At 53.0% G+C, this 22,301-nt stretch overlaps 6 gene segments (V, D, J or C); 3 read left to right on the top strand and 3 right to left on the bottom strand.

The window, feature by feature from the left end:
- Positions 1 to 4,382: 4,382 nt before the first annotated feature.
- Positions 4,383 to 4,864, bottom strand: LOC116501621 (the record flags this gene model as incomplete). The annotated part of the segment is given in 2 exon segments: positions 4,383 to 4,732; positions 4,840 to 4,864. Coding segments are annotated over 2 exon segments (375 nt in total), but the record flags the coding sequence as incomplete, so codon positions are not given.
- A 1,148-nt stretch (positions 4,865 to 6,012) lies between these two features.
- LOC116501620 lies at positions 6,013 to 6,694 on the top strand. The segment is given in 2 exon segments: positions 6,013 to 6,037; positions 6,213 to 6,694. Coding segments are annotated over 2 exon segments (507 nt in total).
- Positions 6,695 to 9,786: 3,092 nt separating this feature from the next.
- On the top strand, positions 9,787 to 11,106 carry LOC116501619. The segment is given in 3 exon segments: positions 9,787 to 9,805; positions 9,949 to 10,076; positions 10,834 to 11,106. Coding segments are annotated over 3 exon segments (420 nt in total).
- A 2,919-nt stretch (positions 11,107 to 14,025) lies between these two features.
- Positions 14,026 to 14,671, bottom strand: LOC116501618. The segment is given in 2 exon segments: positions 14,026 to 14,510; positions 14,617 to 14,671. Coding segments are annotated over 2 exon segments (540 nt in total).
- On the top strand, positions 14,670 to 15,204 carry LOC116501617 (the record flags this gene model as incomplete). The annotated part of the segment is given in 2 exon segments: positions 14,670 to 14,688; positions 14,825 to 15,204. Coding segments are annotated over 2 exon segments (399 nt in total), but the record flags the coding sequence as incomplete, so codon positions are not given.
- Positions 15,205 to 19,174: 3,970 nt separating this feature from the next.
- On the bottom strand, positions 19,175 to 19,717 carry LOC116501616. The segment is given in 1 exon segment: positions 19,175 to 19,717. A coding segment is annotated over 1 exon segment (543 nt).
- Between the last annotated feature and the right edge of the window lie 2,584 nt (positions 19,718 to 22,301).

Below are 22,301 nucleotides of genomic sequence, written 5' to 3'. Positions count from 1 at the left end.
GTTTCAAAGGTGTTACCGAAATGGGAAAATGCAGAAGACCAAGACCACAAACTAATAATAGATGCACTTAGTATGATTCAAGATAATGTATCCTTAGCTCTTAGTTGTATGCAAGCACAGTTATGGTTGCAGGCAACGGCTGCCCTGATTATTAGGGAAGGAAGTGAAGGCATTTTTCCAGCTGAAATCCGAAAGGCAGTTTGGGACAATGCCAATGATTTTGAGAAGAAGTTCCAGTCTTGGTGGACCCTGGTGAATTTTACTTATGATCCCGTTGTTAACATGGCTACTGCCTTCGTGCTTACTATACGTAATGCTACAGTTTATGTTATACACCCAATCCTTGCACTAGGATTAAACCATGAGAAGACAGTGCTTTATCCTTCAGAGCATAGAACATGGGCACGAATGGAGAATGGGAAATGGCAGTCCGTAAATCTAGAATCATGTGTTACCCGGGAACAACAAGGATTTATTTGTGAAAGTAATACAATTGATGCTCAGGACGTATGTTTTGACACGGAGCAAGGTATCTGCCACTTTGAAATTCATCCAAATACTAGTCAAAAGACTGTGCTTGTATATGTTGGTAAAGGGTGCGTGTGTTTAAGAACTGCTTGTGATTTTGTAGAAATAGACAAGGAGAATATAACTCTCCATAGCAAAAATCATTCTAATTTTTGTATTTGTAACTTTGTTAGAATCGTCGGGTGTGATTTTCAATATTTGGCACCAGTGGTATCCCACCAGCTGATCAAGTCTAACAACACAATGTATCATAAGTTACTACCTACACCTATTGGGATGAACCTCACACTAGTGAAGCAACTAGTTAAACACCAAGACCTGATTAGAATTTTAAAAGGTATTCAGGAAAATGGAGAGAAGACTCTAATTACTGTCCATCATGATACAAAGGAAATAAGCAGAGTTTTGCAAAGAGTGAAACGAGACACAAGTCACAACTGGTGGGATACACTTTTTGGATGGTCGCCAACTGCAACTGGGATTTTGAACACACTGAGTCACCCAATTATTGTTTTATTGATATTAGTTGGTATAAGTTTAATATTGTCTTTTGTATTACTTGTTTGGAATTGGAAATTGTTACAACGAATGTCCATGTTAGCCTCCTTGACAAATGTGCATGGTAAGGTATTGAGGGGTACATATCATAATGATTGGGAAAGAAAATTTCCATATTAAGTAAAGAATTTACTAGATTTTCCAGAAAAGGGGGAGTCTGTACAGTAATAAATACAAGTTGTTGTGTGTATGTAGATCAGAGTGGAAGGATCTCTACTGACCTGGAAGAAATATGGAAGCAGACAAGGGTCCTACATGATATCAGTAAAGATGATCTTTCGTGGAGTTTTAGTGAAATATGGAATAAGTTAACCTCCTGGTTGCCCAATTTTCAATGGTTGAAACAAGTGTTCATTGCTCTAATCGCATTAGTAGTATTAGGAATATTTGTGTGCATGTTGTTTAGATGCCTGCTTTGTTGTGTTACTGTAAATAATGAAAGTATCTGATGCAAAAGAATTTGCATGGGAAAAGAAAAGGGGGGATTGATTAAGGAGGTATTGGGGAGGCATTGGGGAGGCAAGGACAATCCCCAGACATGGACTGTATATCTCGAAACAAGACACTGAAACTCATGATAAGGAAGCGGCAGACGGACAGAGAAACAAACGTAAGGACTATAAATCTCAAAACTGGACATTGGAATTCATTATAAAGATACAACAAACGGAAGAATTGGCAACAACCAGCTCTCGCAATTAAGAAACATGCCAATTCAGCAGATTCCTGACCAAAGGTGAAAAGTACACTGTGAGGAAGACTCGGGGTCTTCCTCCCAGAGACCCCTGCCCACGTCCCAAAGACCCCTGCCCACAATTCTTGGAAGGCTCTACGCAGGCGCAAGGTGCCAAAAGGCTAATTAGCATGAGAAGCGAGGGAAGGCGGGGATAGGTAATGCATATGTATAGGTGCTTGTAGAATATTGATAGATTGATTGTATAAATTCAAGACTGCTTTTTGCTTTGGGTATGCACGATAGGTGGAGAGATCCCCCGTGCATCCAGCGCTGCAATAAAGAATATACCACTTAAAGGAATTTCGGCTTCGATCTTTGAATCAGTTGTTCCTGGAGATGGTGAAGCATCCCTGCACCGCCGGCGCGTAGACTGTGCTACCACCACTGTAGCTAATTTCTGCGATGTATTCAAGCAACTTTATTGGGCCTATAATGGGCAATACATGTAGTAGTCACTGAAGGTGTATCCCGAGCCCTTGCAGACCAGGGTCAGGGACCCCCCAGGCTGAGCCCACCACTCTCTGTCCTTCCTCCACAGGGCTGCGGGCGGCCGCGACCTTGGATGAGTCCGGAGGAGGCCGTGTGAGTCCCGGGGGGTCCCTGACCCTGGTCTGCAAGGGCTCCGGCTTCACCTTCAGCAGCTACGCCATGTATTGGGTGCGACAGGCACCTGGGAAGGGGCTCGAGTTGGTCGCGCGTATTAGCAGCAGTGGTAGTACCACAGTTTACGCGCCGGCGGTGGAGGGACGCTTCACCCTCTCCAGGAACAACGGGCAGAGCACGGCCACCCTGCAGATGAACAGCCTCAAGGCCGAAGACACCGCCACCTACTACTGCGCGAAAGAAGCTGGTAGTGGTGGTTGGAGTACTGATAGTGCTGGTGGTGCTGAGGACATTATTAACGTCACCACCACCATCATCAACACCAGCGCCACAACCTACATCACCAGCAGCACCAGTACCAGCAGCACCAACAATCTCATAACCATAACCATGACCATAACCATAACCATAACCATAACCATAACCACCATGGGCACATTTCATGCAGCAGCAGGTGGCAGTGTCGTCGGCCTTGAGGCTATTCATCTGCACGATGAACGTGATGAATGTCACTCCTAGAGATGGTGAAGCGTCCCTGAACTGCTGCTGTGTCCCTTGTGTCACCAGCATCGCTGCTAATTTGTGCGACCCACTCGAGCCCCGTCCTGAGCACCTCTCGCACCCAATACATCCAGTAGCTGCCGAAGGTGTATCCAGAGCCCTTGCAGACCAGGGTCAGGGACCCTCCGGGACTCACACGGCCCCCTCCGGACTCATCCAAGGTCTCGGCCGCCCACAGCCCTGTGGAGGAAGGACAGAGAGTGGTGGGCTCAGCCTCAGTAGTCCCTGACCCTGGTCTGCAAGGGCTCCGGCTACACCTTCGGCAGCTACTTCATGTACTGGGTGCGACAGGCACCCGGGAAGGGGCTCGAGTGGGTCGCAGGTATTGACAGCTATGGTATTATCACATCCTACGCGCCGGCGGTGAAGGGACGCTTCACCATCTCCAGGAACGACGGGCAGAGCACGCTCACCCTGCAGATGAACAGCCTCAAGGCCGAAGACACCGCCACCTACTACTGCGCGAAACCTGCTGATAGTTATGGTGGTGGTGCTGATGAGATTGCTGCTGCTGCTGCTGCTGAGGCTGCTGGTGATATTGGTTGTGGTGCTGGTATTGATGATGGTGCTGGTGATGTCAGTATTGTCAGCCATCAACACCAGAAGCACTACTAGCGCTCCAACCACTACCAGTGGTTTTCGCGCAGTAGTAGGTGGCGGTGTCTTCGGCCTTGAGGCTGTTCATCTGCAGGGTGAGCGTGCTCTGCCCGTCGTTCCTGGAGATGGTGAAGCGTCCCTCGACCGCCGACGCGTACGCTGTGTCACTACCATCATAGCTAATATCTGCGACGTATTCAAGCAACTTTATTGGGCCTATAACGGGCAATACATGTAGTAGTCACTGAAGGTGAAGCCAGAGCCCTTACAGACCAGGGCCACTCTCCTTGCCGCGCATTCATAACTACCACTCTCTGTCCTTCCTCCCCAGGGCTGCAGGCGGCCGAGACCTTGGATGAGTCCGGAGGGGGCCGTGTGAGTCCCGGGGGGTCCCTGACCCTGGTCTGCAAGGGCTCCGGCTTCACCTTCAGCAGCTACGCCATGGGATGGATCCGACAGGCACCCGGGAAGAGGCTCGAGTTGGTCGCGCGTATTAGCGAGAGTGGTAGTTTCACAAACTACGCGTCGGCGGTGAAGGGACGCTTCACCATCTCCAGGAACGACGGGCAGAGCACGCTCACCCTGCAGATGAACAGCCTCAAGGCCGAAGACACCGCCACCTACTACTGCGCGAGATATGCTAGTGGTTATGGTGGTGGTGCTCCTGGTTGGATTGATGGTGCTGTTGATGCTGGAGCTGCTGGTGACCCTGGTTGTGGTACTGGTCATGCTGATGGTGTTGGTGATGGTCTTTGTGATGTTTATGATGGTGCTGGTGACGCTAATATTGGCAGCCATTAACAGCACCAGCACTACCAGCACTCCAAGCACTACCAGCATAACCTCTGGCGCAGTAGTAGGTGGCGGTGTCTTCGGCCTTGAGGCTGTTCATCTGCAGGGTGAGCGTGCTCTGCCCGTTGTTCCTGGAGATGGTGAAGCGTCCCTTCACCGCCGGCAAGTACCATGTGCTACTACCATCCTTGTTAATAGCTGCGACCTCTTCGAGCCCCTTCCCGGGTGCCTGTCGCACCCACTCCATGCCGTAGTCGCCGAAGGTGAAGCCGGAGCCCTTGCAGACCAGGGTCAGGGACCCCCCGGGACTCACACGGCCCCCTCCGGACTCATCCAAGGTCTCGGCCACCCGCAGCCCTGGGGAGGAAGGACAGAGAGTGGAGGGCTCCGTTGACTTATTATGAATTACCTCAGAACAATGAAATACCCCAAGGAGTAAACGCAATGAATGCCCCTCCGGGCGCCTTCAAATACGCCCGTCAACAGCATCCCAACAGCACCCAGCACCCCTTCCCTTCCCCACCATGAGTCCTCGGCCTCACGCCTTCGCCCTCCTCCTCCTCCTGGCCGCCGTCCCAGGTAGGACCCGGTCCCGCAGAGGCTGCCGGCGGCCCCGGCTCCCCACGGCCGTGCGGGGGCCCGTGCCATGCGGCTGAGCCCACCGCTCTCTGTCCTTCCTCCACAGGGCTGCGGGCGGCCGCCACGTTGGACGAGACCGGAGGGGGCCTGGTGAAGCCTGGGGGCTCCATGGCCCTGGTCTGCAAGGGCTCCGGCTTTGACTTCAGCAGCTACGACATGTTGTGGATACGGCAGGCGCCTGGAAAGGGCCTTGAGTTTGTCGCGAGTATCACTGACCGTAGCAGCACATACTACGCGCTGGCGGTGGAGGGACGCTTCACCATCTCCAGGGACAACGGGCAGAGCACGCTCACCCTGCAGATGAACAGCCTCAAGGCCGAAGACACCGCCACCTACTACTGCGCCAAAGAAATGGATAATAGCGGTTACCCTCTGGCTGGTCAGATTGATGGTGCTGCTGGTGCTGCTTTCATTGCTCTTGGCCCAGGGAAAGGCCCCGACACAACTCACCCTGGCCACAAGCACCAGGAACACCAGCAACACCTTCAGCTGTGCCAACACCAATACCAGCACCTTTCTACGCACTCCGGATACACCTTCAGCAGCTACACCATGCAGTGGGTGCGTCGGGAACCTGGGAAGGGGCTCGAATACGTCGCGGGTATTGACGATGATGGTAGTGACACAGAGTACGCGCCGGCGGTGGAGGGACGCTTCACCATCTCCAGGAAGAACAGACAGAGCACGGCCACCCTGCAGATGAACAGCCTCAAGGCCGAAGACACCGCCACCTACTACTGCGTGAAAACCACTGGTAGTGGTTGGAGCGCTAGTAGTGCTTCTGGTGTTGATGGCTGACAATATTGACATCACCAGCACCATTATCAATACCAGCACCACAACCAATATCACCAGCAGCCTCAGCATCATCAGCAGCAACAATCTCATCAGCACTACTTCCACTACCAGATTCTCTCGCGCAGTAGTAGGTGGCGGTGTCTTCGGCCTTGAGGCTGTTCATCTGCAGGGTGAGCGTGCTCTGCCCGTCGTTCCTGGAGATGGTGAAGCGTCCCTCCACCGCCGGCGCGTAGGCTGTGCTACCACCACCGGTAATACCCGCGACGTACTCAAGCCCCTTCCCGGGTGCCTGTCGCACCCAGTTCATGTTGTAGCTGCTGAAGGTGTATCCGGAGCCCTTGCAGACCAGGGTCAGGGACCCCGCAACCTGAGCCCACCGCTCTCTGTCCTTCCTCCACAGGGCTGCGGGCGGCCGAGACCTTGGATGAGTCCGGAGGGGGCCGTGTGAGTCCCGGGGGGTCCCTGACCCTGGTCTGCAAGGGCTCCGGCTTCACCTTCAGCAGCTACAGCATGGACTGGGTGCGACAGGCACCCGGGAAGGGGCTCGAGTTCGTCGCGAGTATTAGCGATAGTGGTAGTACCACAAGATACGCGTCGGCGGTGAAGGGACGCTTCACCATCTCCAGGAACAACGGGCAGAGCACGCTCACCCTGCAGATGAACAGCCTCAAGGCCGAAGACACCGCCACCTACTACTGCGCGAAATCTGCTTACACTGGTGGTAGTTATGGTTATCTAGGACAGATTGGCGGTGCTGCTGGTGCTGCTGACGTTGTTCATGGCCCAGGGAAAGGCCCCGACACACCTCACCCCGGCCACCAGCGGGTTGTCCACCTGCAGCTCTTCTCACGCAGCACTGGCCTTTGGGGTCATCGATTCTGAGCCTTTTCACCCATGAAATTCTCAGGGTGATGGTTGACTGGTGTCCCCCTTGGGTTTCTGCAAGGGCTGGACCACCGCATGGCCCGGATCCTACTGAAGAATCTCCCGATGGATGCGCTGCGTGGGCAGAGGGTGATGGAGGTTGGCCAATGGATGAAGGGTGGTCATTAAAACACCACAAAATGGAAGGGTGATGGCGGAGGAGACCCCAAAATGCATGTCCAAGGCCCTTCCGTGTGCTCTACACAAGGCCAACACCACCACCACATGCAACATCAATACGATCAGCATCAGCACTAGGAGCTCTCGCGCAGTAGTAGGTGGCGGTGTCTTCGGCCTTGACGTCATTCATCAGTAGGAACAACAGGCTCTGCCCGTTGTTCCTGGAGATGGTGAAGCGTCCCTTCACCGCCGGCGCGTAGTATGTGCTACCACCACTGCTGCTAATTTGTGCGACGTATTCGAGCCCCTTCCCAGGTGCCTGTCGCACCCACCACATGTTGTAGCTGCTGAAGCTGGGGAAGTTGGGGACACCACAAATAGAGGCACACGTTGACTCTTATTGCCTTACTGTTCACATTACTATGATTACACTTTTATTATTTCATGGCTACTTTTCCCCAGATCTAGCGGTGCTGTGCTGTGAAGACCTTGGGCAGGAATTGTCCTTCCCCCAGACAGGGTGTCCAGCAGAGTCCAATTCCTTGTGGTTATTTACTGTGGTGGTAGTGGTACGTCCTGAACCATCACAAGCAGCACCAGCAGCACCATCAATCGGATCAGGAGTATAACCATAAGCACTGTAAGCAGGTTTCGCGCAGTAGTAGGTGGCGGTGTCTTCGGCCTTGAGGCTGTTCATCTGCAGGGTGGTCGTGCTCTGCCCGTCGTTCCTGGAGATGGTGAAGCGTCCCTCCACCGCCGGCGCGTAGTATGTGGTACCATCAGTGTTAATAGCTCCAACGTATTCGAGCCCCTTCCCAGGTGCCTGTCGCACCCAATACATGGCGTAGCTGCTGAAGGTGAAGCCGGAGCCCTTGCAGACCAGGGTCAGGGACCCCCCGGGACTCACACGGCCCCCTCCGGACTCATCCAAGGTCGCGGCCGCCCGCAGCCCTGTGGAGGAAGGACAGAGAGCGGTGGGCTCAGCCTGGGGGGTCCCTGACCCTGGTCTGCAAGGGCTCCGGATACACCTTCAGCAGCTACAACATGGAGTGGGTGCGACAGGCACCCGGGAAGGGGCTTGAGTTGGTCGCGCGTATTAGCAGCAGTGGTGGTAGCACATGGTACGCGCCGGCGGTGCAGGGACGCTTCACCATCTCCAGGAACAACGGGCAGAGCACGCTCACCCTGCAGATGAACAGCCTCAAGGCCGAAGACACCGCCACCTACTACTGTGCGAAAACTGCTGATAGTTATGGTGGTGGTGCTCTTGGTAGGATTGATGGTGCTGCTGGTGCTGAAGCTGCTGGTGACACTGGTTGTGGTACTGGTCATGCTGACGTAGTTGGTGATGGTGTTTGTGATGTTTATGATGGTCCTGGTAATGCTCATATTGACAGCCAGCAACACCACCAGCACTACTACCACTCCAAGCACTACCAGCATAACCTCTCGCACAGTAGTAGGTGGCGGTGTCTTCGGCCTTGAGGCTGTTCATCTGCAGGGTGGCCGTGCTCTGCCCGTTGTTCCTGGAGATGGTGAAGCGTCCCTTCACCGCCGGCGCGTAGTATGTGTAACTACCATCGCTGTAAATACCCGCGACGAACTCGAGCCCCTTCCCGGGTGCCTGTCGCACCCACCACATGTTGTAGCTGCTGAAGGTGAAGCCGGAGGCCTTGCAGACCAGGGTCAGGGACCCCCCAGGCTGAGCCCACCACTCTCTGTCCTTCCTCCACAGGGCTGCGGGTGGCCGTGTCGTTGGATGAGTCCGGAGGGGGCCGTGTGAGTCCCGGAGGGTCCCTGACCCTGGTCTGCAAGGCCTCCGGCTTCACCTTCAGCAGCCACTACATGTGGTGGGTGCGACAGGCACCAGGGAAGGGGCTCGAGTGGGTCGCAGTTATTAGCAAGGATGGTAGTAACCCATGGTACTTGCCGGCGGTGAAGGGACGCTTCACCATCTCCAAGAACAACGGGCAGAGCACGCTCACCCTGCAGATGAACAGCCTCAAGGCCGAAGACACCGCCACCTACTACTGCGCCAGACATGATCGTGCTCCAGGTAGTGCTGCTGCTGCTGCTGGTGGTGATGGTGACTGCGCTGTTGATAGAGGTGTTTGCGGTGATGATGATGCTAGTCATAATGAGGAGAGAGAGTATCGTGGTATCGTGACAGTGGTTGGAGTGGTGATAGCGCTCGAATATGTAACTATCACATTCACAAGCAGTATTAAGACCACCAAGACCTTCATCAACTTCATCGTCACCATGGCCAACATAATCAACAGCACCAACACCATGAAGAGCCATAACACCTTCAACATCCCCAACACCATTAACACCACCAACACCAGTAGCAGCACCAACACTACCATCATGACGAACACCACAACCTACATCACCAGCAGCACCATTGCAGGCAGCACGATCAAACTCATAAGCATAAGCATAACCATAACCACTACCAGCACTTTTCGCGCAGTAGTAGGTGGCGGTGTCTTCGGCCTTGAGGCTGTTCATCTGCAGGGTGACCGTGCTCTGCCCGTTGTTCTTGGAGATGGTGAAGCGTCCCTCCACCGCCGGCGCGTAGTATGTGCCACTACCATCACTGTAAATACTCGCGACGAACTTGAGCCCCATCCAAGGTGTCTATTGCATCCAATACATGCCAACGCTGCTGAAGGTGAAGCCGGAGCCCTTGCAGAACAGAGCCATGGACCCCCCAGGCTTCACGAGGCCCCCTCCGGTCTCGTCCAATGTCGCGGCCGCCCGCAGCCCTGTGGAGGAAGGACAGAGAGCGGTGGGCTCAGCCGCACGGCACGGGCCCCCGCACGGCCGTGGGGAGCCGGGGCCGCCGGCAGCCTCCGCGGGACCAGGTCCTACCTGGGACGGCGGCCAGGAGGAGGAGGAGGGCGAAGGCGTGAGGCCGAGGACTCATGGTGGGGAAGGGAAGGGGTGCTGGGTGCTGTGGGGACGCTGCATATTTGAAGGCACCCAAGGGGGCATTAATTGTGTTTTCTACCTTGGGTTATTTCATTGCATTGAGCTAATTCGTAATAAGTCAACGGAGCTCTCCGCTCTCTGTCCTTCCTCCACAGGGCTGCGGGCGGCCATGACGTTGGATGAGTCCGGAGGGGGACTCGTGAGCCCCGGGGGGTCCCTGACCCTGGTCTGCAAGGGCTCCGGCTTCACCTTCAGCAGCTACAAAATGGGATGGATCGGACAGGTGCCCGGAAAGGGGTTCGAGTTCGTCGCACATATTAGCAGCGATAGTGGTTACACAGAGTATCCGTCGGCGGTGCAGGGACGCTTCACCATCTCCAGGAGCTACTGGTACAGCACGCTCACCCTGCAGATGGACAGCCTCAAGGCCGAAGACAACGCCACCTACTACTGCCCGAAAGGTTAGAGCAGTGGTTGGTGTGGCGGTAGTGTTCGTGGTGTTGATGGGTCAAAATAGTAACATCACCAGTACGATTATCACGACCAGCACCAGAGCAAATGTCACCAGCAGCACCAGGAGCAGCATCAATTTCAGCAGGATTACAACAACCACTGTAAGCCTCTCTCGCGCAGTAGTAGGTGGCGGTGTCTTCGGCCTTGAGGCTGTTCATCTGCAGGGTGAGCGTGCTCTGCCCGTTGTTCCTCGAGAGGGTGAAGCGTCCCTTCACCGCCGGCGCGTAGACTGTGTAACTACCACTGCTGGTAATACCCGCGACCCACTCGAGCCCCTTCCCAGGTGCCTGTCGCACCCACTGCATGGGGTAGCTGCTGAAGGTGTAAGCCGGAGGCCTTGCAGACCAGGGTCAGGGACCCCCCGGGACTCACACGGCCCCCTCCGGACTCATCCAAGGTCTCGGCCGCCCGCAGCCCTGTGGAGGAAGGACAGAGAGCGGTGGGCTCAGCCTGGGGGGTCCCTGACCCTGGTCTGCAAGGGCTCCGGCTTCACCTTCAGCAGTTTCAGCATGGCATGGATCCGGCAGGCGCTTGGGAAGGGGCTGGAGTGGGTCGCAGGTTTTAACAACGATGGAGGTACCACATGGTACGCGCCGGCGGTGAAGGGACGCTTCACCGTCTCCAGGGACAACGGGCAGAGCCTGTTCTTCCTACTGATGAATGACGTCAAGGCCGAAGACACCGCCACCTACTACTGCGCGAAAAGTGCTGATGGTTATGGTGTTGGTGCTGATGATATTGCTGGTGCTGGTGCTGGTGTTGGTGATGTTAATATTGTTGTGTTAATTGTGCAATGGTGACGTTGATCTTGATGAAGGTGTTCATGATGTTGATTGATGTCTCAGTCATCTTAATGGTGCTGGTGGTGCTGATAGTTACAGATTCACGCACTATCACCACAACAACCACCACGACCATACCGCCTCGCATCATCATGTCTAGCACCATCACCACCACTAACACCTCTGTCAACATCACAGTCACCACCGCCACCAGCAGCACTAGCAGGAGCACGATCATGTCTGGCACAGTAGTAGGTGGCGGTGTCTTCGGCCTTGAGGCTGTTCATCTGCAGGGTGAGCGTGCTGTACCAGTAGCTCCTGGAGATGGTGAAGCGTCCCTGCACCGCCGACGCATAGTATGTGGGACTACCACTGCTGTAAATACCCGCGACTACTTCGAGCCCCTTCCCGGGTGCCTGTCGCACCCAAAACATTTCGTTGCTGCTGAAGGTGAAGCCGGAGGCCTTGCAGACCAGGGTCAGGGACCCCCCGGGACTCACACGGCCCCCTCCGGACTCATCCAAGGTCTCGGCCGCCCGCAGCCCTGTGGAGGAAGGACAGAGAGCGGTGGGCTCAGCATGGGGGGTCCCTGACCCTGGTCTGCAAGGCCTCCGGCTTCACCTTCAGCAGCTGGGGCATGAGATGGGTGCGACAGGCGCCTGGGAAGGGGCTTGAAAGAGTCGCGGGTATTTACAATGATGGTAGTGACACATTGTACGCGCCGGCGGTGAAGGGACGCTTCACCATCTCCAGGAACGACGGGCAGAGCACGCTCACCCTGCAGATGAACAGCCTCAAGGCCGAAGACACCGCCACCTACTACTGCACCAAAGACTGTTGTGGTGGTTGGGGTCTCGATGGTGCTGGTGGTGATGCTGGTAATGTTGGAGGTGTTGCTGGTGGTGCTCTTTACAAGGATGGTTTTGGAGATCTTGGTGTTGGTGCTCTTCATGATGATGATCATGGTGACATTGGTGCTGGTGCTCTTGATATTGATGGTGAGAAGAGCTCTGGGTGGAGAACCTGCTGGGTTGAGTTGTGTCGGGGCTTTTCTGTAGGCCATGAGCAATGCCAGCAGCACCATCAATCTGATCAGCGTGACCATAAATACCACCACCGTAAGCAGCTCTCGCGCAGTAGTAGGTGGCGGTGTCTTCGGCCTTGAGGCTGTTCATCTGCAGGGTGAGCGTGCTGTACCAGTAGCTCCTGGAGATGGTGAAGCGTCCCTCCACCGCCGGCGTGTACCATGTGTAACTACCACTGGTACTAATACTCGCGACCAACTCAAGCCCCTTCCCGGGCGTCTCTCGCACCCATCTCATGTAGTAGCTGCTGAAGTCAAAGCCGGAGGCCTTGCAGACCAGGGTCAGGGACCCCCCAGGCTTCACCAGGCCCCCTCCGGACTCATCCAAGGTCTCGGCCGCCCGCAGCCCTGTGGAGGAAGGACAGAGAGCGGTGGGCTCAGCCGCACGGCACGGGCCCCCGCACGGCCGTGGGGAGCCGGGGCCGCCGGCAGCCTCCGCGGGCCCGGGCCCTACCTGGGACGGCGGCCAGGAGGAGGAGGAGGGCGAAGGCGTGAGGCCGAGGACTCATGGTGGGGAAGGGAAGGGGTGCTGGGTGCTGTTGGGATGCTATTGACGGGCGTATTTGAAGGTGCCGGGAGGGGTCGTTCATCACGTATCCTCCTTGGCCTATTTCATTGCATTCCACACCATGCAATAATTAATTGCATGCACTCAATTATTTCATGGTTGATTCTTGACTGGAACTCATCATGTTTCTTTCCTGAAGACAAGGAACTCAACAAACTTGATTTTTTTTTTTTTGTATTTTCCACCATGTTCTAATTAATTGTGCCTGTGGAATCATTAAATTTAGATCTTTGACAAGCATTTGTTTCATTTCTTCTGTATTTCATTTAATTCTCTACCACGCACTAATTCATGGGGATCTTTTATTTATTTAATCGTGATCCTTGATCACTTACGACATGGAAATATTTAATTGGATGGATTATTTAATATTAATGCTGAGTAATTTAATTGCAATCTCTATAAAAAGGACACAGAAAACAGAAAACAGCCATGTTTTGGGGCTGCTCCAGCTGCTGAGGTTTCAGGCCGTACCAAAATAACTCGTTTTTCTGCCCAGAAATAGCCCCCGCACAAACATCTGGCTGGCTGCGCTTGGCTGGGCAGCGCTGCAGGGCTCAGCAAAAACTTCTCAAATTGGGCATTTTCATATAAAAAGTGGAACGAGATTCCCACATTTTGGATTCAGCTGGCCCCAAAGTGTTAAAAATATGCGTGTATTCTGGGAAAAAAGGGAAAAGGAGGAAAAAAATCCATGTGATAGGTGCGTCAATGGCCAGGAAAATAATCGACACCCCAATTTCATTCAAAGTGGTGTTAAAAAGTAGGAAATGTGTATTATTTGCATTGAAAAATATCCATTTAGGGCAAAGAACCCCCATCGTGTGTCCATAATGCCCCTGAAAATGAGCCAGGTGCAAATGTTTGGGGCAAAGAGGGCATCTAGAGCCAAACAGGTCTGTATTTGGGGCAAAAATACCCATGAAAAGGCAAAAGCATTGCCCATATGGAGGATAAGAGTATGGATAAGAGGCAACACGTCCTTCTATTTGGGGCAAGAGTAGCCACAAATGGGAAAATACTTTATTTTTTGGAACAAAATGCTGTGATAGTGTGGGTAAAACAGAGCTCGCTGCAGTGCATGGGTACTCCCAAACATCTCCAGATTCAACCTTCAGCAGCTACCTCATGGCATGGGTGCGACAGGCGCCCGGGAAGGGGCTCGAGTACGTCGCGAGTATTGGCAGCAGTGGTAGTGGCACAGACTACGCGTCGGCGGTGAAGGGACGCTTCACCATCTCCAGGAACGACGGGCAGAGCACGCTCACCCTGCAGATGAACAGCCTCAAGGCCGAAGACACCGCCACCTACTACTGTGCGAAAAGTTATGGTGCTGGTTGGAGTGGTGGTAGTGCTGGTGGTGTTGATGGCTGACAGTATTAACATCACCAGCACCAGCACCAAGATCACCAGGAGCACCAGCAGCAGCAATATCGTCACCACCAATACGATAACCATCAGTACTTTTCACGCAGTAGTAGGTGGCGGTGTCTTCGGCCTTGACGTCATTCATCAGTAGGAACAACAGGCTCTGCCCGTTGTCCCTGGAGACGGTGAAGCGTCCCCTCACTGCCGACGCGTAGAATGTGCTACTACCACCACTGTTAATACTCGCGACGTACTCAAGCGCCTTCCCGGGTGCCTGTCGCATCCATCCCATGCCGTAGCTGCTGAAGGTGAAGCCGGAGCCCTTGCAGACCAGGGTCAGGGACCCCCCAGGCTTCACCAGGCCCCCTCCGGACTCATCCAAGGTCGCGGCCGCCCGCAGCCCTGTGGAGGAAGGACAGAGAGCGGTGGGCTCAGCCGCACGGCACGGGCCCCCGCACGGCCGTGGGGAGCCGGGGCCGCCGGCAGCCTCCGCGGGACCAGGTCCTACCTGGGACGGCGGCCAGGAGGAGGAGGAGGGCGAAGGCGTGAGGCCGAGGACTCATGGTGGGGAAGGGAAGGGGTGCTGTGGGGACGCTGCATATTTGAAGGCGCTCAAGAGGGCATTAATTGCGTTTTCTACCCTGGGTTATTTCATTGCATTGAGTTAATTCGTAATAAGTCAACGGAGCTCTCCGCTCTCTGTCCTTCCTCCACAGGGCTGCGGGCGGCCGAGACCTTGGATGAGTCCGGAGGGGGCCGTGTGAGTCCCGGGGGGTCCCTGACCCTGGTCTGCAAGGGCTCCGGCTTCACCTTCAGCAGCTACTACATGTACTGGCTGCGACAGGCACCAGGGAAGGGGCTCGAGTGGGTCGCAACTATTAACAGCGATGGTAGTAAAACATACTACCCTTCGGAGGTGAAGGGACGCTTCACCATCTCCAAGAACAACGGGCAGAGCACGACCACCCTGCAGATGAACAGCCTCAAGGCCGAAGACACCGCCACCTACTACTGCGCGAAACGTGCTGGTAGTGGTGGTTGTAGTTATGCTGCTGAGATTGATGGTGCTGCTGCTGCTGCTGGCATTGTTCATGGCCCAGGGAATACACCCGATACAACTATTCCCTACTTCCCGCAGCTCTTCTCACCATGAATATGGACAGCACCAGCACCAACGCCACCATGATCATCATCATGAAGAGCACCAATACTGTCAACACCACCACCAGCACCATCAAGAGCCTGACCACCACGATAGTCTTTGGCGCAGTAGTAGGTGGCGGTGTCTTCGGCCTTGAGGCTGTTCATCTGCAGGGTGAGCGTGCTCTGCCCGTCGTTCTTGGAGATGGTGAAGCGTCCCTTCACCTCCGATACGTAGTATGTGTCACTACCATCATAGCTAATATCTTTGACCCACTGGAGCCCCTTCCTGGGTGCCTGTCGCACCCAGAACATGCTGTAGTCGCCGAAGGTGAAGCCGGAGGCCTTGCAGACCAGGGTCAGGGACCCCCCGGGACTCACACGGCCCCCTCCGGACTCATCCAAGGTCTCGGCCGCCCGCAGCCCTGTGGAGGAAGGACAGAGAGCGGTGGGCTCAGCCGCACGGTACAAACCCTATTGCAGCCCACGTCTGTCCTGCGGCCAAAATCCTTGTCTGGGACCTTTCCAGACCTGTTGGATCTCCTGCAAGGCCTCCAGCCTCACCTCCAGCAACTACGGCATGCTCTGGGTGTGACAGGCACCCGGGAAGGGGCTCGAAGCAGTCGCGGGTATTAGTACCAGTGGTAGTAGCACAGTTTACGCGCCGGCGGTGAAGGGATGCTTCACCATCTCCAGGAACAACAGGCAGAGCACGCTCACCCTGCAGATGAACAGCCTCAAGGCCGAAGACACCGCCACCTACTACTGCGCGAAAAGTTATGCTGGTAGTGCTTGGAGTGGTGATAGTGCTGGTGTGTTGATGGCTGACGATATTAGCGTCACCAGGACCATCATAAACATCACAAACACCATCACCAACACCATCAGCATGACCAGTACCACAACCAGTGTAACCAGCAGTTCCAGCATCAACAGCACCATCAATCCAACCAGGAGCACCAGCACCATAACTATCAGCATCTCTCGCGCAGTAGTAGGTGGCGGTGTCTTCGGCCTTGAGGCTGTTCATCTGCAGGGTGGCCGTGCTCTGCCCGTTGTTCCTGGAGATGGTGAAGCGTCCCTCCACCGCCGGCGCGTAGCCTGTGTAACTACCACCAGTGTTAATAGTCGCGATCCACTCAAGCGCCTTCCCGGGTGCCTGTCGCACCCAATACATGTCGTTGCTGCTGAAGGTGTATCCGGAGCCCTTGCAGAAAAGGGTCAAGTATCCTCCAGGCTGAGCCCACCGCTCTCTGTCCTTCCTCCACAGGGCTGCGGGCGGCTGAGACCTTGGATGAGTCCGGAGGGGGCCGTGTGAGTCCCGGGGGGTCCCTGACCCTGGTCTGCAAGGCCTCCGGCTTTGACTTCAGCAGCTACACCATGATGTGGGTGCGACAGGCGCCAGGAAAGGAGCTCGTGTGGCTTGCCACCATTAAAAGCGATAGTAGTAGGAAAAGCTACTCGGGGGTGTCGCAGGGACGCTTCACCCTCTCGAGGAACAACGGGCAGAATACTGTCACCCTGCAGATGTTCAATCTCAAAGCCGAAGACAGCGCCACCTACTATTGTGCAAAATGTGCTCGTAGTGATTGTGGTGGTGCTGTTTATCAGATTGATGGTGCTGCTGGTGCTGCTGGTATTGTTGCAGCCTGTACCTCTACCACTGCTGTGAATACCGGCAATGAATTTGACTTTGCAGAATAACCTGGCCGTGGTAAGGAAAATTCGTGCCCAAGGACTTTTCAACAAAACACCTAATTATGTGGGGCAAAAGAAGCCATGAAAGGCTAAAACATACCGATTACAAAGTTTAGAACACATTTAATGCACAAGTGTGCTCTGCCCGTTGTTCCTGGAGATGGTGAAGCGTCCCTTCACCGCCGACGCGTAGTTTGTGTAACTACCATCGCTGTTAATACGTGCGATGAACTCGAGCCCCTTCTCGGGCACCTGTCCGATCCATCCCATTTTGTTGCTGCTGAAGGTGTATCCGGAGCCCTTGCAGACCAGGGTCAGGGACCCCCCGGGACTCACACGGCCCCCTCCGGACTCATCCAAGGTCTCGGCCGCCCGCAGCCCTGGGGAGGAAGGACAGAGAGCGGTGGGCTCAGCCCGGGGGGTCCCTGACCCTGGTCTGCAAGGGCTCCGGATACACCTTCAGCAGCTACAACATGTTTTGGGTGCGACAGGCACCCGGGAAGGGGCTCGAATACGTCGCAGCTATTACCAGTACTGGTAGTAGCACATTCTACGCGCCGGCGGTGAAGGGACGCTTCACCATCTCCAGGAACAACGGGCAGAGCACGGCCACCCTGCAGATGAACAGCCTCAAGGCCGAAGACACCGCCACCTACTACTGCGCGAGAGAAGCTGGTACTGCTTGGAGTGGTAGTAGTGCTGGTAGTGCTTGTGGTGTTAATGGCTGACAATATTAGCCTCACGAGGACCATCATAAACATCACAAAGACCATCACCAACACCATCAGCATGACCAGTACCACAACCAGTGTCACCAGCAGCTCCAGCATCAACAGCACCATCAATCCTACCAGGAGCACCACCACCATAACCACTTGGAGCTCTCGCACAGTAGTAGGTGGCGGTGTCTTCGGCCTTGAGGCTGTTCATCTGCAGGGTGGCCGTGCTCTGCCCGTCGTTCTTGGAGATGGTGAAGCGTCCCTTCACCGCCGATGCGTACCATGTGCTACCACCAGTGCTGCTAATTTGTGCGACGTATTCGAGCCCCTTCCCAGGTGCCTGTCGGATCCATCCCATTTGGTAGCTGCCAAAGGTGTATCCGGAGCCCTTGCAGACCAGGGTCAGGGACCCCCCGGGACTCACACGGCCCCCTCCGGACTCATCCAAGGTCTCGGCCGCCCGCAGCCCTGGGGAGGAAGGACAGAGAGCGGTGGGCTCAGGTTGCGGGGTCCCTGACCCTGGTCTGCAAGGGCTCCGGCTTCACCTTCAGCAGCTACAACATGCAGTGGGTGCGACAGGCACCCGGGAAGGGGCTCGAGTGGGTCGCGGATATTAGCAGTGGTGGTAGTGGCACATACTACGCGCCGGCGGTGAAGGGACGCTTCACCATCTCCAGGAACAACGGGCAGAGCTGGTGGTGCTGATGGATTTTTTTCTTGTGGCCAGGAGAATTTGTGTCCAGGCCCTTTCCTTTTGCCAGGCATGAAGGCAGCAGCACCATCAGCCTCATTAACATAACGATCTATATCAGCGTGAGCAACACCTTCATCGTCATCAACATCATCATCACTTAGTAGTTTAGTGAGTAGTAGTAGCGATAGGAGGATGGTTGGAGTAGGTGACCTTGTAGATTCTTTCCAAAATTCTAGTTTTTATGAGTCCGTGGTTCTATGATCATTATCAACCCCCTCAACATCATCAACACGATGATAATTATCAGTGTTATCAACATCACCGACACCAACACCAACATCACCAACAGCATCACCCCCAACACTGGCACTACTACAACCCCAACCACTACCAGCAGCGTTCACACAGGCAGGGTGTCCAGCAGAGTCAAATTCATCGTGGGTATTTTCAGCAGTAGTAGCGATAATGGCTGCACCAGCACCCGCAGCATCAATCCGATAACCCCAATTATAACTACTACTATCAACTTTCGCGCAGTAGTAGGTGGCGGTGTCTTCGGCCTTGAGGTTGTTCATCTGCAGGGTGAGCGTGCTCTGCCCGTTGTCCCTGGAGATGGTGAAGCGTCCCTGCACCGCCGACGCGTACCATGGGCTACTACCATCACTCCAAATACCCGCGACTGCTTCGAGCCCCTTCCCGGGTGCCTGTCGCACCCATCCCATGTGGTGGCTGCTGAAGGTGAAGCCGGAGGCCTTGCAGACCAGGGTCAGGGACCCCCCGGGGCAAGGTTGGGCCATCAAGCAGGAAATTTGGGCTTAGTTCAGTACTTTGGGGTCAATGGAATGAGTTGGGTTCAGCAAATTATTTGGGGTGGAATGCTGGGGTTTTGGGTGATCAAGATGAGCGATGTGACCAGCACCACCACAACCACCACCAACATCACCACCACAATCAATGCCAACACCGTCAACATCACCACCACCATTGTCAATGTCACCACCATCAATGTAACCAGCACCAGTACCACCAGCAATATCACTACCAGGAGCTGTAGTATAACTACTACTACTTTTCGCGCAGTAGTAGGTGGCGGTGTCTTCGGCCTTGAGGCTGTTCATCTGCAGGGTGAGCGTGCTCTGCCCGTTGTTCTTGGAGATGGTGAAGCGTCCCTTCACCGCCGACGCGTACCATGTGCTACTACCATCCTTGTTAATACTCGCGACGAACTCGGGCGCCTTCCCGGGTGCCTGTCGGATCCATCCCATGTAGTAGCTGCTGAAGGTGTATCCGGAGCCCTTGCAGACCAGGGTCAGGGACCCCCCGGGACTCACACGGCCCCCTCCGGACTCATCCAACATCGTGGTTGCCCACAGCCTTGTGGTTGACCTGGCGGAGCAGAGTCATCGTCCAACCATCGAAGGGTGAACATAAAAAGGCCCAGGTGTAGCCAAATTTTGGCATATTCAACCCATTCTGTGATGGTTGCTGCAGTAAAGAACCCTAAATGGCCGAAATCTGCATGTATTTTGTGAAAATAGATGTCCAAATCAAAGATATCTCCATATTTGCCCCCAAACTCAACGTACAGACCCAAACTTGCTGATATTTGGGTGAAAAAGTGGCCATCAAGGCGACGAGGGGAGCCTGGCTTTGGGCTTGGTGCAAGATGTTGGGCTTGGAGTAGGGAGTTTGGGTTCGGTTAAGGGAATTTGGGCTCAGAGAAAGGAATTTGGGCTCGGAGGATGGAATTTGGGCTCGGAGAATGGAATTTGGGCTTGGAGAAGGGAATTTGGGCTTAAAGAATTTGCCAAAGACTGGAATCCTTTTGCCCCTTTGTCCATTTGGATCCCAAATACGGACATTTTTCTGCCTTTTTTTGAGCATTCAGACTCCAAAAATAAAAGTATTTTCCCATTTCTGACCATCTTTCCTCCAAATACAGGGTCTCATTACCTCAGTAGGGGCATTTTTTGCCCTTTCGTGACTATTTTTGCCCCAAATGTGCTCGTGTTTGGTTCTATATGCCTTCTTTGCCCCAAAACATGAGTATTTGACTCATTCTGGGGGGCATTGTGGCCCCATGATGAGGATTCTTTGCCTTTTCTTGACATTTTTGATGCAAATAATACACAATTCCTACTTTTTAACACTAATATTCATCAAAATGGGATGTTGATTATTATTCTTGCCATTTAGACACCTATCAGATGGATTTTTTCCCTCTTTTTCCCATTTTTTCCTAAATACGAATTAATTTTTAACATTTTGGGGCCGGCTGAGTCCAAAATGCGGGAATGTCATCCCACTTCTGGGCTGGAAACCCCCAATTTGAGAAGTTTTTGCTGAGCCCTTCAGCCCGGCCTCGGGTGCCCACCCAAGCGCAGCCAGCCAGGTGTCTGCGCGGGGGCTATTTCTGGGCAGAAAACGAGTTATTTTGGTACTGCCTGAAACCTCAGCAGCTGGAGCAGCCCCGAAACGTGGCTGTTTTCTGTTTTCTGGACCCATTTTTTGCCTCCACACCTGGGGCCGGGGGCGGGAAGGCACCGTGGGCACAAAAGCTCCGTGCCGGGAAGGTTGTAGGGGAGGAGGCTGCATGGCAGAGATTGCAATTAATTAATTACATGCCCATAAGTGATAATTGCATGTGAGAAATTGCAATTAATTAATTACAAATCCATAAGTGATAATTGCACTGGAGAGAATGCAATTAAATCACTAAGTGCCCATAAGTGATAATTGCATGGGAGGGATTACAATTAATTCAATGTCCATAAGTGATAATTGCATGTGAGAGATTGCAATTAATTAATTACACGTCCACAAATGATAATTGCATGGGAGAGATTGCAATTGAGTAATTCAAGGTCCATAAATGATAGTTATATGGGAGAAATCACAATTAAATAATTCATTCCCAATAAGTGATGATTACATGGTGAAAACTTCAATTAAATAATTTATTAAAGGATAATCAAATAACCAATTAAATAATTAAATAATTAAATAACCGTTCAATTAAATAAATAATTGTATAAATAGATAGACAGATAAATAAATAAATAAATAAATAAATAAATAAATAAATAAACAAACAGTGGGGTGATTAAATAAATAAATAATTGGACGATCGAACAATTAAATGATTGAATTATTAAATAAATAAATAAATAAATGGTTGAATAATGAAGTGATGAGCAGACCCCAGAGACTGCAATTAAATAATTCCAAGTCCTTGAGCAATGATTACATGGAAAAAAAAAACACGTAATTAAATAATTTGTTCCCAATAATTGTTGATTACATAAAAGGGATTAAATTAAATGATTTATTGCCAATAAGTGTTAATTACATTAAAGAGACTGCAATTGAATAATTTATTCCCAATAAGTGTTGTTTATATATAAGAGTCTTCAATTAAATAATTGATTATCCATAAGTGATGAGTGCATGAGGGAAATTGTAATTAAATAATTGATTATCCATAATTGATGAGCAGGCTGCAGAGATTGCAATTAAACAATTAAAGGTCCTTAAGCGATGATTGCATGGAAGAGGTTGCAATTAAATAATTAATTCCACCTAGGTGATGACCTCATGATTGCAATTAAAACTCTCCCAGAGCAATTAGCTCTGCACAGACTGCAATTAAAAAACCCAAAATCTGAGACTTTGCAGTTTGACGTGTGCACAGCATGAGGGCGCTGATGAGGCTGCAATTAATTAACTCATCAGGCAGAGGGTGCAACGAAGTAATGCACACAAGAGATGAGCATGCGGAAATGATTCCAATTAATTAATTAATCCAGTGCACAAAGGTAATGAGAAGATGGTGGGGAGTGGAGCAGGATAACCCCACGCACAAAAATGATGAGTTTGCGTCAAATATGGCAAGGAAATAATTTGATGAGCCCAATTAGCAAACACACGGTGAAGATTACAATG

The sequence above is a fragment of the Aythya fuligula genome, unplaced genomic scaffold (assembly GCF_009819795.1).
Source record: "Aythya fuligula isolate bAytFul2 unplaced genomic scaffold, bAytFul2.pri scaffold_54_arrow_ctg1, whole genome shotgun sequence".
Lineage (NCBI taxonomy): Eukaryota > Metazoa > Chordata > Aves > Anseriformes > Anatidae > Aythya > Aythya fuligula.
This window is presented reverse-complemented; position numbering and strand designations above follow the sequence as displayed.